General features: G+C 43.1%; 1 protein-coding gene across 3 annotated transcripts in view; it reads right to left on the bottom strand.

Moving 5' to 3' along the window:
* Positions 1–3,910: 3,910 nt before the first annotated feature.
* Positions 3,911–15,329, bottom strand: part of LOC111074763 (tyrosine-protein kinase Src64B) — a 33,483-nt gene continuing 22,064 nt past the window's right edge. Inside the window, exons 2-7 of one of the 3 annotated variants that reach the window (XM_022367696.2) lie at positions 8,148–8,468; positions 7,635–8,093; positions 5,857–6,073; positions 5,536–5,789; positions 5,155–5,465; positions 3,911–5,084 (exon numbers count right to left, since the gene is read on the bottom strand). In XM_022367696.2, the coding sequence (XP_022223388.1) occupies positions 4,470–5,084; positions 5,155–5,465; positions 5,536–5,789; positions 5,857–6,073; positions 7,635–7,896 (1,659 nt within the window). In that variant the 5' untranslated portion in view covers positions 7,897–8,093; positions 8,148–8,468 and the 3' untranslated portion in view covers positions 3,911–4,469. Of the gene's footprint in view, positions 5,085–5,154; positions 5,466–5,535; positions 5,790–5,856; positions 6,074–7,634; positions 8,469–15,329 lie in introns of all 3 variants that reach the window. The other 2 variants (XM_041594100.1, XM_022367697.2) reach the window with 2 other exon arrangements.

Here is a 15,329-nt window from a genome sequence, read left to right as displayed (position 1 = left end):
TGGCCCCAGTCTCCACAGGCACTTAGTTCATTTTCCTTCAATACGAGTGGATGCTGGCTTTAAGTGACCGCTGGCTGGTATCTATTAATATTTAAAATTATTCCAATAACCAATCATAATACTTGAATACTTGTATTTAGAAAGTTCACAACGTGATAATTCTCTTGTGCACGAAACGAATGGCGGCTTGAGATAATCCTATATGCATTTGGGATTATCCCAACCGAAAGGTATACGATTTGATGTCCATTTCGGATGCCAGATCTGATCCAGCTTAATTCGAGCATAGGTCAGATGTGATATCCATTATGGAGAGACGATCGACCAAACAATAAATAAAAGTAATACGAATTTATTGTACATACAATAAACAATACACCCAAACTGTTCTATACATATATTGGACAGTCAAATATCGTTGCTAAATAGCTAATTCATATTCCATAAATACATACGAGTACTAAATATATATTAGTAGTAGAATATTGAAATACTATATCGTATCGCACAAAAATAGACATTTTATTCTGAAAAACATCCTCAAAAATGATCCCAAACGAAGTGGTAGAGGTACACACAATTAGGAGAGTATAAACAAGTGGTGCATATTATATTTGCATTATTATTGATTCATTACTATTACTTACTAATGAAACAAAACGAACACCTAATATAACAATAAATTCATACATATATGGCACATGTCTTACGTACATATTATGTACAATTTTGCCTTTGAACAATTTTTAAACGGAACGATTTCATGATAATATATACAACTATACATATAATAATAAACAAAGAAACCGTACAATAAAAAAATTTCAACTTTTTTGGTATCCAAAAAAGCAAAAAACCCCAACATCCTGTATGATTTTTTCTTATTATGATTCTCTCAAACTCACAGGACCATAACGGCAAAGGATTTGGTAAACTTTGTCCGCAATCACGAGTTGGTGTGGCACGTCCTGATCGTACGAGAAATGTATTGACATTTATAGTCCTGCCATCCGGAACCGATGAGGAAGTCTTTAAATTATGTGTAAAACCAGTTGGATTGTTATATTCAACTGTATAAGTATGGTATTTCCAGAAATCGCCGTTCATCAATAGAGGCGTCTCAACAACAGCAAAAATTTTGCTCCAATGTATTTTGTAGCATAGTGTATATTATATAATAGTATATTATTTATAATGGTTTTAATTGCTTAAAGCAAAGCTGCTGCCATCGGAATTTCAATTAATTATACTGGGCCGCCGAAGGGGAAACTACAAAAGAAAATCAAGACGGTTAAAGGCTTTTTCATGGTGTATTGTTTGTCCACGATCAACACTTACACTTCACCTGGCAGGCAGGACTCTTCAGACCTTCATGACATCCGGACGAGGCTGGTGTTTGCACACGTTACCGGCCGGCCTTCGACTTCCGGACCAGTCTCAATGCAGTATACGATATTTGATGCCCTGACGACCGCACGGCGCATTGCACTAAGAGGATGTAGAGGATTAATAATGGATACCTTTAATAAGCCAGCCGGGAGTCAGGGACTCACCTCGGAGCAGGGCTCCACACGCCACACCCCCTTGCATCGCTCGTTTTAGCACTCCTGTCATGGCAGTAGGTGATCATGGGGGCGCCACGGTGCAAATAAAATTTGTTAGGCTCAAATGGCCGAAAGCATAACTCCGTTATTTATCGACCAATCAGGACGTGGTACGTGTCCTCGTGATCGTAAGAAAATCCTCGATTTTGTGGAGTCCTTATAAAGGACCAAGGATCAAGGATATTTTCCCCAGTCTTAAATACTTACTTTTCTCTGTCATTTTTCATTCGTGTCCTACGCGTACGTGTCCTTGTGATCGGAAGAAAATCCTCGATTTTGTGGAGTCCTTATAAAGGACCAAAGATCAAGGATATTTTCCCCAGTCTGAAATACTTACTTTTCTCTGTCATTTTTCATTCGTGTCCTACGCGTACGTGTCCTCGTGATCGGAAGAAAATCCTCGATTTTGGGAGTCCTTATAAAGGACCAAGGATCAAGGATATTTTCCCCAGTCTTACCTTTCTCTGTCATTTTTCATTCATATCCTTGATCCTTGGTCCTTTATAAGGCTATATCTCCGCTATTTTTAGTCCGATTTGGGCTTGGCCGCCTCCTCATAGTTGGAACAATATCCCCGATTGCTTGGTGGCATCAAGGACAAAAAAGATTTTACATTTTTAACCCTTTCCTGAATAAAACTTTCAAACTCTTTTAGTTATTACATATTTTTCCATTTTATTATTTATTATCATTGTTAATTGTATTATTATTATGCATTACACACCAAACCGACTTAACGGACACATTTCTATCATCATTTTACATCAACTAAATTCTTCAGCTTTTATATTAAACTCGCATATTCGCACCGGGAACTCTTCTCTTTTATCCAATATACAAATTAAAGGATAATTTCGATTTGTTAGTTCTATAATTATTCATCCTTCATTTTTAATATGTTGTTTATAATATTATAATGCAATTTCTGAGGGGCGGTTGGGGTTGCAGGCGGCACGCCTTTCCAGGCAGAGGCTGAACGATTTTGAAAATCTTTCAATTTGATTGCCGCTGTATTTTGTATATAAAAAATGTTGTGAAATTTTAGTTCTTGTTGATGCCTTGCGTGCCACCTGTACCATCGCCTGCCACCTGCAGTTACAGTTGCCAGATTGTATTATTATAAAATTGAATTTGCCTTTATCGCTACAGTTTATGTCAAGTTTATATACAAAAATTCATCAACTACGCTAAACAATTTCAGTTTTGCCTTTGAATTATAACAATATATTAATTACTCGTAAATTATCTGCAATGATTCCGTTGTGGTTGTGGTATTTGCGTTGAATGCCATTTCATACAATGATTGGTTGTCCTTATTCTTTTCCCAGTCCTTGATTTTGTTGTCGTGTGTGAAATGCCTCGAGTTCTTTACAAATACATATATGTATACTTTCAATACGAAATGCTAAACTTTGGTTTTATGCTACAGAATGTGCACACAATGGCCAACACAATATATATATATATATATATATATATATATATATGCTAGATACTATATCCATAGACGGTAGTCGGTAAACTAAAAAAACTATAACAAAAAGTCAAATAAATTAGATCAAGTGCATCCTCAATTCAAGTGCATCCATCTCTGTGTGTGTGTTTTTTTTTGTGTAGCTAAGTGATTGATTCAATGATAGATACCGATATCGTAATGCTATCATCAAAACTTTAGCATTTTTGTTGAAACCCTTGAGATAGCAGTTTATCCATATGGGCTATTGATCGATCGGTTTTGCTGCACACGCAAGGAGCAGCGTGTTCTGGAGAGAGAGAGAGGAACTAAATGCGGGCAAACGCTGCAGGATATGCAGGATCTATGCTACATGGACAGTGCCCAATTATTGCGTGTGTGTGTGTTTGTGTGCCTTGTGCTTAAGTATACAAAAACGAAAAGTAATCAATTATTTTGGCATAAACTTAAATGTACTATAAACATTCATTGGTTTAATCGCTAGCAACGAATCTGAAATGCGTTTTCGTTTTTCCTTTTTAATGATTTGTACAAAATGCAATTTTTCTTAGCCTCTCAACTACTCGGAGGAAGCAGCAAAATAGTATTCATATTTGTTGTCTGATTTGATAGATAGATCTGGTTGACATGGAAGTAGTAAGTAAATGCCATCATTGGAGTTTCATCATTTAGCAACAATTTGAAAATACACAAGTGTCGTGATTGATTGAGTTAAATAATACTTGGCTTAGTCGATATAAAGTCGCGTGTACACATGAAAAGTAGAGGGGAAAAACTATTCAGCAGAGGGCGGAGTAGAACGAGTTCCAAAGACTTTTGAGTTGTAGATTGGTTTGTTTTTTTTTATACATAAAATGCACCTAAGGACCGTTTAAAGTAGCATTAGCGTTAAATCGTTAGAGGCTGTATTCGATCAGAAATTCAATTTTTTTCGGCCCTATTCTTCTTCTGCTTCCACTTTCACTTCTTGTTAAGCTTACAAAACTAGTTAAATACTTGCTATTTCCATAGTACATACAATTAGGTATATAAATTATAAAATAGTTTTGCGTGTAAAATATAAAATCTTGTGTTTTTTTTTTGTGGTTTTTGTTTTTGTTTGTTTGCTGTTGGTTTTCTCAATTGTGGCTGAATACGCTTAAAGACATACATTTAGAGTAGAGTTCATGTAGATGCATGTCTGCTGCTGCTGCTGGTTGGTATGCAACGATGCCATTTTAAAAAGTCTTACGAATTATAGTAAATATGCATATAAATGTATAATATATGTATAACTTTATGTACTATATATGTGTTGTATGTTTGCGTGTGTATGTGAAGAGGGAGTGTGTTAGTTTTGTGGGGTGGTGTGTGTGTGTGTGTGGTGATGCGTCGCTTGCTGGGGACTCCTCTTAGTCTTGCACCTCTCGATACGGCACCTCGGACGTGACCGAGAACGACTCAAAGTAATGATTCAAGAACTCAAAGGTCGGCCGCTTCTCGGGCACTGCATCCCAGCACTGCAGCAGCAGCTGGTAGATGTTGTCGGGGAAGTAGTGATTGGTTGGCTTTGGCATGCGGAAGCCGCGTTCGATATTCTCGATCACCTCGCGACTATGCATGCCCGGATAGGGCACCTGTCCGTACGTGAAGAGCTCCATCAGCAGTATTCCGTACGACCAGACATCCGACTTGATCGAGAACTTGCCATAGATGATGGCCTCGGGCGCCGTCCACTTGACGGGGAAGCGGGAGCCCTGCTTGGGACAGTACTCGTCGTCGGCTATGACACGCGCCAGTCCGAAATCACAAATCTTCGCCACATTATTCTCTCCAATAAGGACATTGCGGGCCGCCAGATCGCGGTGGATGAGCAGCTTGGACTCCAGATACTCCATGCCGCTGGCCACCTGCGTGGCTATATAAATGAGATCCTCGAAATGCAAGTAGCGGCCATCGCCTTCGCGTAGAAAGTCAAGAAGACTGCCCTTGGACATGTACTCCTGCACAATATAGATGGGCTCCTCCTGCAAAGGGATTCGATTCAAGTGTTAGAAAGATGTTTGGATGGCAACTGAAAGGAGCTAGCAAACTAACCTGCGAGCAAACCGCATAGAGTGCCACCAGGCGGTTGTGGCGAAACTTCTTCATGATGGCCGCCTCCTGGAGGAAGGCAGCCGTGGACATGGTCCCCTCGCGCAACGTCTTGACCGCCACATCGATGCTGTTGCGCCACTTGCCGTAGAAGACCTCACCAAAGTTGCCGCGTCCCAGTTTCCGCAGCAGCTGAATCTCCGATCGTGGTATCTCGTACTTGTCGCGCAGCTCTGGTCCCAGATCCCACATCTGTGGCTGGGGCTTGGGGCAGGGACGCGACAGTATGTGACACAGGCCGAGGGCATTTTCTTCTCAAGAAAGGAAAAAACACAATCATTAATGATTTCCACTCCCAAATCTCTTATCGATCTCAATACTCACTGCTGTAAGCCATGACCAGAGCCTGGAGCGAGGGAAACGTCTGATTGGTGGCTATATAGTAGCCGCCATTGTCCAGCGGCTTGATACGATAGTGCTTCACGTGGTAGCCGCGTCCATCCTCCCAGTCCTTCACCGACAACGAGTAACCGTTGGGATTATGTTCCGAGGGGCGGACCAGAAAGGTGCCACGTGGATTCTCCTCCGCGAGCAGCAGCTTGTCCGCCTCCTTGCGCAGCACGTTCTCAAAGAACCAGCTAACGAGAAAAAAAAGGAACAGGATTAGCGGAGGTTTCTTTAGAGTGGATTTTCTCCTATGCTTACTCTTCGCTGTTGACGCTGCGCTCTTCGGCCACAAAGTTCAGCGGTATGAGTCCCTCCTGGCGCGTACTCAAATTGACGACGCGCCACCAATCGGATTCGGTGTCGTCGATGACCTCCATGCGGTCGCCCTTCATGAAGCTCAGGTCGGATTCATCGCGGGACTTGTAGTCGTAGAGGGCCACCACAACGCGCTTGAGGACGACACCAGGAACGCCAGCTATGGAGATGAGAGGGAGACAGGGAGTGTAACGAGAGAGTTAGTGGCAATTTTCTGGTGTCTGGCGTCGGGGTCTGTAAATTTGATTTGCAGCCGTAAAATTGCAATTTATGGCGACAAATTGGGAAAATTCATGTTACTTTTTTTTATATATTTTGTTGCCTGCCTCCTGCCACGTCCGAACCTGTCGCATCCCATCAAAAGTTAATTAGAATTTAATGAGTTCAAGTAGGGGTTCGTTTTGGCTGGCAGACAGGGTGCCAAATGCAAATTGGATAGCATACTTTCTGGGGCCCCTTTACGCGAGTTTCCCAAAACAAAAACAATTTCATTTTGGTGCTGCCAAGCCACAGTTTTTGGCACTGACTTGCATTTGGCTAATTGATTTAGGCCCCAAAGCAAAGCGAACGCATAAATAAACTGCAGTGGCCGACTGTCCATACTTTTGTTGCCTTGGCCGCTTCGCTGCCCTCCTTCTCCTCGTATGTGTAGTTTGTATTTTCATCCATTCGAATGTTCAATGTTCGTGCTGACAAAGCCAGGGACACAGAGGCACAAATCACTGGCCTGGCCAAGCACTCAACCTCTCTCGGCGCATTTGATGGGTTTACACGACCTAAGCGGCTTTAACGGGGCATCGAGCCCCCGCCTATGCCAAGCCATGCCATGGATAGAACTGCTGTCAGAGCTAATCGTTTGCATGCGAGGTCTAACCGGGAGCGGGAAAAGCCCCATGACAGGTCACATCAAAATAATATGCCATTCAAAAATAAAACAAATGTGGAAACTACTAGTACATTTCCCCAGGAGGGATTTCTCACCCTGTAGAGTACATATTGCCTGTTGTTATTTCAGTTTTGGCTTTCAATGATAAGTTTCCGCTTGCTGCAGGAGTCATAATGTCATACATATAGCTGTCAAAGGAGGGATCGTAGGTACCCTTTCTTTCTGTTTTTTTTCTGTTTTCATATTATAATTTTCCCCACTCTATAAAGCCACACAATGTCATCATGTTTTATGCAATATCCCAGACCGCAGTGGCATTAATTCAACCCCAGCCCAGATCCCCCATCATATCGTTCGTAACCCCTTCGTTGCTGTGGCACGCACCCTAGAAGGTGGTCAAGGTTAACGACTGTCGTCGTATTACCCGTGCAAATATGGGTATTGCGTTGCTTACTCCGCCAATGCTAGTGCCACATGCCACAAATGAGTTTCCTTGGGGGCCTCCAGAGAGACCAGAAGAGAAGAGAAGGGAAAGAGAGAGGGACTGACTCTAATTATGGCTGTTGCAAGTAGGTTGCTGTTGCTTCGTTTCGTTGCCAACACATTACGAATAAATATACAAACACAGGGCCGCAAAAGGTTAAGCCAAAGCCAATCTCTGTGGCAGGCAAAAAGTGAAATTGCTAATTAAAAGCAGAAATTACCACTGCTTCCCTAACACCCTCCCCCCCTTCTCTCAACCCAACTATCCCCATCGGGGAATTAAACCCCAAACTAATTACGAATTCATGATAATACGAATATTAGATCGGGCAAAGGTCTCTACTTCACTCACTTGGTGTGGTGCGGGTCCTGATGATGTCAACGCCAGCCTTGCCGCCAATTTTCAGTGGCCCACGATGATTGGGATCCGGGGTATAGCGCGAGTCCAGGGAGCCGCCATTGTTGTGCTTCTGGACAAGGCCGCCGGCGCCAACGCCACTGCCGCTGTTGATGTGCGTCTGGCCAAAGGTGTAGTCGGACTTCTTGTAGCCGCCCGTGGGATAGGCCAAAGCCAGTTCCTGATCCTGCCGCTTACTGCAGCACTTGTTGCCCATGGTGACGCTGATGATGGTGATGCAAGTGGATGAGAAGATGTGATTCCTGTTCCCAACTTTTGAGCCTTTCTACTGGTACAATTCTCAGTAGTATTACTGTCTCTCGGTCTCTCAGTGTTTCGTGTGGAATTGTTTCAGCCTTCAGCTTTTCAGATTGGACAACACAACATATTTGGCATTTACGGGTCGTTTTTGTTCTTAATTAAAATTAATTAAAAGTTTGTTTATGCCGTGTTCTGTGTGTGGTTTACTTTAGTAGTAGTTTAAACTATCAGTCAAGTGGGTGTTCCCGGGGGCCTCTCTGCAGGTGCCGCAAGGTTCGCATCAAAAGTTGCAGTTGGAGGGCATTGCCTTGTGTGTGGATTTGCAGGACTTGTAGGATTGCAGGGGGTTCTATCTATCCGGCGTTGTGTGTGTGACTAACTTTTGAGTGTCCGATCCGCAAAAACGCATCTCGGGTATATAAAATTGTTGTGGTTTCGCCTACTGCCGCTGCAACTCCTCGTCGGACATCTGCTGTTGCTGCTGATGCTGCTCGTTAGTCCTTGCGGTTGTTGGGGACATTGCTGCACCTGCAAAGTAAAGTTAAACAAAAGCAAAAGCCAAAATTAGTTAACGTTAATAAATATTCATTAAATGTGCATTTGCCAGACAAAGGACACTGCCAGTGCCAGTCCCAGTCACTGACCCATGTCCATTCAGGCAGACCAGCCGCAGCCACAGCCACAGCCGCAGTGGCCGAGGAGCAGGAGTCCTGCAATTGTCCTGCATCCGGTGCTGTCTAAACGTTTTTGGCACATTATTACACTTGACTTGGCCCCAGAGGACGTCCATCGTAGGACAACTACACCAGGACAGCCAGTATCTCCCCTGCCATCCCCTTGACCCTTGTCAACAGATGCAACAGAAACTGAACTCCTGCCAGAGCTGTGCAATAGAGATGCCAAGTGATTTTTTTTTTTTAATATTAGTATTTGAAATTATACTGTTTTCTTTTTATATGCGGCTAGTTTTACGTTTCTATTGATTGTTCAGCCTCTGCCCTGCCTCGATCATTGAAGCCTGCAGCCCCGAATTTGCGAAGGTGTGGAAAGAGGAGTGTGAGTAAATGGGTGTTAGTGTTAGTGCTAGTGTTATCATTTCATCGTTAGTAAACTGTTAAATGGGGAAGAGTGGAGGCGTCAAATCGAAGAGTAAAAGAGAAGAGAGCAGATACCTGAAAGTAGCAAAACTCTGTTACAGAAATCACAGTTATCAACAGTTGTTCGGCTCGGCTCGGCGCGATTCTCATCAGCCAGAAGGCAAAAACAGTTGCAGTTGCAGACGAGCAGCTCGCTCTCGACGATCCCACAATAGCCACAAAACAGCAAATGAAGCAGCAAGCAGCAGTAACAACAACTGTAGTGGAAGATACAGCAGCAACACAACAACTTCAATATAGCTGCAGTGGAAGAGACAGCAGCAGCAGCAACAACTGCAGTTTGAAATGTTGCCAGCTGGACAGGCTCAGACAGGCACGGCACGGCTCTATCCTCTCTGTCTCTCTCTGTCCACTTCTCCCCCGCTTCGCATTGCTTTTGTCTATTGACTCAGGCCTGGCAGGCATCTGTTTATTGTTCAATTGGATAATTATGGTCTCCAATGTGCGGAGTGCGGAGCGAAGGGGTGTGGAGTGGATGGTGGATAGTGGAGAGCAGATAAGAGATACGTACGAGCGATAGAGCTGCAGAGTGGCGTGAGCGAGGCCAAGGTTGAACTACACAGCCACAAAGTAGCAGAAGAGTACGATTATAGCTGTACATCTCTTTCTCACTCATCGGTTTGGACACTCCCCGGCAATTTCGATTGTTGTTTTTGTTGTTGTTCTTGCTGCTGCAGTTTCACATTTTAATTGTTATTGTTGCGCATTTGTTGTGTGTCAGTGTCTGTCTGGCTGTATGTGTGTGTGTGTGTGTGTGTGCAGCTGGCATGAAATTGTCCCTGCTGTCTGCTGGTAGTTGGCAGCGGGGAAGGATGCATTTTGTGGCATTAGCTAATATCCAGTCATTGTGTCGCTCCGCATGGCAGGGCATTAATTATTAAAGCCATGTTTTAGCCGGAGACTCAAGTGGGGCTCAACCAAGTGCCATTCCGAAAGCCAAACGCAATGAGAATGGCCAAGAAAAGCCATAAAATGCCAATCGAAATGAAAATGGTAGGAAAGTGACGTTGCTGACTGGGCATTGGCAGCGGCAGCGGCAGCCAGTGAAGAGCGGCAACATTGCCTAGGGTGGGGGACAGAAACACTCTGTCTTTGGATGCCCGTATGCCATTTACCACAAGCAGTTAACTATGCAAGAGACAAGCAGTGAATACCTTTGAAAATCAGTCAAATTCGATCACAAAGTTCATCCCTCCAACCACAAGCGGTGCTTTATTCTGGATAAGCAGTTAACTACTTAGCAGTGATACACGTAAATGTCCAACCCTTAAGCAGGACTAACGTCCCGTCCCGACGTCTGTCTTTATTGTCCTCTCTCGCTCTCAACTTGATAAACACAACGTGTAACGCTTTAAAATCCACCGTAACAACAACAGCAATAAAAGTTTTGTATGGATTTGCACATAAAAAAGTCAAAGTTTATTTTTCGGCGAGTTCATGAACCCAGCCACAACAACAGCGAGAAAAGTTTCACGGAGGTCAAGCAACCTTCTCCACGGCGAAGCGAAGCGAACGACAGACGAGACGACAGAGAGAGGTACAAATGGATAGCAGCCAAAAAAGAGAAGCTGGAATGTTTGTTGGGAAATTCTATATCATTATATCTTTATGGCACTGGTACGGGTACTGGTACTCGTACTCGCTTAAACATAAAATGTCACTGACTGGATTAGTCCATTCAGAATAGGAGAGAAAGAGCAATAATAATAGATAATCTTATGGGGGAGCATTGAGCTTTGTGATGCTCCAAATCTTCAGCTTGTAAAGAGTGTCCACTGCTTGGGAACTCGTGCAATAAACTGCTTGCTACAATTTAGGGAATTAATGTCCACTCATTACAAAGAATTGAAGCTGAAAAGTTGTTTGGGAAATCATACAATTTTATGTATTACATTTACCCAAAATATCACTGTCTGGGAATCACTAGAGAAGGCCTTATCTATTGCTTACTGGACTATTTAACCGCTTGTTGGACCATGAGCTATTTGTTACAATTTAATCTCCCTTTCTTTTATCGAAAGGGTATTTATAGTACGTTCTCCTCTGCTCCTCTAATCCCAGTCCTGAGTAATGTTCTTTGGGATTACCGCTTGGCAGCTGTTTTGTTATTTCGGACCGACTGACCGTCCCCCTCCTCCGCCTGGTCACCTGTGTGTGTGTGTGCCCCACAGTCTCTGCCAATGACCGACAGGTGGTGCAGTGTGCCTAGAGAGCAATTTATAACCCTTGCAAACACATACACAGCCACACAGCTACACGCCGAAAATGTACCGTATCAAAAGCTCAATTTAAATAGAGGATGACGTGTGGGAGACACACACAAAAATGCGATACGATACGAATATTTCATAGTTGATGTGTGGTGGAGAAAATGGAGAGTAACAGTAAAACGTTGCCCGTGTTACCAATTCTCGGATTCTCTCTCCTGCTGACAAGCCGTACATTGAGAAGGTTTATGGGTGTGTGTCTGTGTGTGACATGAAATTGTAATTTTCTATTTCACTTTTCGTGTGTGTGTTGAATAGGGGGGATAAAAGGAGCTTTTCCAACGGGGGTCATATGTGGATGGATGTGTTGTTATTCTAGGCTATAGTTATGGTTATTGTTGTTATTTTTGTTGATGATGTTGATGTTGTGGCACACACAAGCAATGAATTTCCATTGTTGAAGTTGACAAAACGAAATGAATACTTAATTGGAAATTGCGGCTTTGAATGCGCCTGAAAGACGGCAACACACAAGAGAGGAACGAATGGATAGGAAAACCCTCGAAAGTTATGGATGCTTGTTAAATGGAAAATTCCCCCACCATAAACTGCCACATAGCTAATGATGAACTATATGCAAATCCAACAAAGAATAATACTTCACTATAAATTTAAATCAAGAGCAGAGTAAAAATAAACCCAATCAAAACAAACTTCTTTCATTTCAAAATCCCCCCCCAGCAATACACACATTTTAAACAACACTCTCTGTCTCTCTCTTTATCTCTCGCTCTTCCTATCCCACTTAGCATATGAACTACTTTTGGCAGATTAACAGACAGTCGTCGTCGTCTGTTCCTAAATAGTTTTGGCCAAAGCATTCTTCTACCCGAATAAAATCAAATTTTATGCTAAAGAATGTGATTCCCCCAGGGGTTTCCCTTTCCCTTTGGGCGACCGCATGTCAAGGCAAATCCTCGAGGACATAAAGGCATTAACTGTAAATGCCGTAATGCCGTCATTTCCCAATGACAGCCTCGCCCCCCACCACAAGGGTCGTCCGCCCACACACAGACACCACACAGGCACACAGAGATACAGAATGATATGAAAATGTAGAACGTTGAACGACTTTGGCAGTCACTGGGTGAGATTCCGTGGAGGGGTCTTTGGGGAGGTTCTGTTCTAGAAATGGTTCTGTTTCGCCCACATTTTTTTATTGCGCCTCCATTATTATTATACTGTGTGACGTGGGGGGTTCTGGCTCCCCAGTCACCACAAGCTTCAATACCTCCCTGGCGTCGTCAGCTGTAGCCACATTGTTGCCTCCTTAAAAAGTCAATTTGTGTGTGACGTCTGCTTTGTCGTCCTGTTGCCGTGTAGCGGCGCCCATTCCCCTCCACTCGCCACTTTCGCTTTGTCTTAGCTGTGTGTTCAACCCGTAGTGACACAGTCGTTCACCTTTAAGCCTCACGTGCTATCGATTAGGTCACAAACAGAAAGAGACACGGATAAACACGGCCAGAACCTACGAGTGCAAACGGACAAATACAAACGAATACAACAACGGACATCTGTTGGTGCGGAAATAATAAATGTGTGCTAATGACCCCGACCTGGTGCCTCGAGACAAAGATACCCGGTAATAAGGCAAGTGTCGATCAGTTTTTCCTCCTTTCTTGCTTCTAATACCCACTTTTACTGTAAGAAAAGGGCATAAAAACACAATAAATTCTCAATTTATTTATTATCTTTCAAAAAGGGGCTCCCTCCGCAAAGATTAAATAAAACATTCCCCCTCCTCCAGACCCACTAGCGGACGTTGGACATGACAAGCAGCTCTTTGAATTGAATTTGATGCATAAAACATTGCATTTAACCCATTTGAAAGATATCCTTGCTTAAATATTCCATGAAGGTGCGGCAGAGAGCAACGAACAGTGAGTGCAATAAATAAATGCACTCATAAATACATCAAATATATTTATTTGCACAGGTTCTGTTCTGTTTGGAAAAGTTCTGTTCATAGCAAATAAATAAATATATTAATATCAACGGAAAAATGCACGGAAAAACTCATAAATTATGCATCAAGGGGCCAAGGTAAAACAAACAATAAAACAAATAAATTACAAATATTAAATTCCTTTTGCAGTTAAATAATATTTGATGGAATTTATGAGTTTTCAATTGAAATGCAGCAGAGAGAGGGAGAGAGAGAGAGAGAGAGTGGAGGAGCGGAGAGTGAAATTGTTTTTATCACATTACAATTTAAATGGAATTTAATAAAAATGGAACTTTAAATGGAATTCCTACAGCAAATAGAGTTGTTAAACGAAAGTCTTTATTATTATTGGGCTCGAATGAGAAATAAAATTTCAACAAGAAATCCCATCAAATACCATATTGTGGCAACATAATTAGTCAGTTACAGGAAATTCCATTTGGAAATTCCGAATTAATTGAGGAAAACCTCCTTAATGAGATTAAAGCCAATGAATGGGAAACAAAATTAAGCTAATATATTCATTTAATAAGCAAATTGAAAGCCGACAGTTGCAGAGGCAGGGGATACTTGTATCTATTACCAAACAGCCAGAGATCTGTTTCGGGTTCTGTCTCGCTCTGCCCCCTCAGAGACCATTAAACAAATGAACCAAAAGCAATAATCATAATAGCCAAGAGCCTGGGCATGCTGATGTGCCTCCCTTTTGACTATATTTGTGCATAGTGTACGATATTGACCGACTTCAGGGACACTTTGACAAGTTCATGTGACAAAAATCAATCTCTGGATGGCGTGTGTGAGCACAGCCGCAGCCATATGGAGATTAAAGTTACTATATATAGGAACGTGCACAGGGCGGGAGTAGTTGGACGCGGGAGGGGGATTAAGAGGAGGGAGTACCAGGGCATACAATTAAAAAATAGTCACGTAGACACACACAGCGGGGTAGAGGATACAATCGCAGTGGGAGAAAGATGCAAAAATTGACTAGGAAAATAATCAAAATATAGCCTTTATATGCAATTGTTGTGTGTACCCAACTAGAGGGGGGGAGATAGTGGTGGAGGGAGCCAAGAAAATTCATAAAAAATCTTAGCATGGTAGCTCTTTTATCTCGTCAGATCTTTCAATGGGAAAGCTGAAAGCTCTGATCCAGTATGGGAGCTATAAATGGAAACATTTCTTTTATCATATCCCAAATCATCCTTTTCAAATCCTCATACTCTCGTACTACCCCAGCAGCACAATAGTAGAGTATCGCCAGAGTTTGCTATGCCCTGAACTTATAGTAGGACATCCGCAATGAGTTTCCCATGATTCAAATTTGCAGTTTCCTTTGTTGCCCCTGCTGGTTCACAGCTGGCATCAAGGGGTTAAGGAATGCCGTTTCTATCTTGCTCTCTCTCTATCTCTTTGGTCCAAAGAACGTGACCCAACGAGGGGCGAGATTGCTTCTGGTTCGTTTGGGGGCGTGACACGATTGTAACGCACAATTTGACGCCTTTCTTTCTTTCTTGCTGTTCCTGTGGTTCCGTTATGGAAAAGTAGGGCTAGAAAGGAAGCGGCGAAAGCAGAGGCTGCTGCTGCCCTGGGCGGTGTGGGTAGGGGCACCCACAAGGACAAGGAAATGCTGCGTGATCAGAGCACATAACACTTGCTGCGTCTGTGCCGCCCCACCGCCAATGGTGTTGGTGTTGCCACTGGATGGTGCCACAGAATCATGATGAGGATGGGGATGATGCGGCTGGGTTTGTCAACCTCCGCGGGGAGAATGAACAAGCCAAATGCAAACAGCGAGAAGGGACGGCAGGCAGGCTGGCAGGCAGGCAGGGGGGCGTGTTACAACATCACGAGATGAGCTCATTACTTTAATGGGTTTCCCCCCCACAGCAGTCACGCCCCCTGCCGCCCTTATGCGGTCGCGAGATGCGTTGCCCTGTCAGACAGAGCGACAGACAGATATCCTGTGGCTTATTTGAGTTTATTCTAATGAAATATTTGGATTGCTGTGCGTGTG

Source organism: Drosophila obscura, unplaced genomic scaffold, assembly GCF_018151105.1.
Source record: "Drosophila obscura isolate BZ-5 IFL unplaced genomic scaffold, ASM1815110v1 contig_208, whole genome shotgun sequence".
Lineage (NCBI taxonomy): Eukaryota > Metazoa > Arthropoda > Insecta > Diptera > Drosophilidae > Drosophila > Drosophila obscura.
This window is presented reverse-complemented; position numbering and strand designations above follow the sequence as displayed.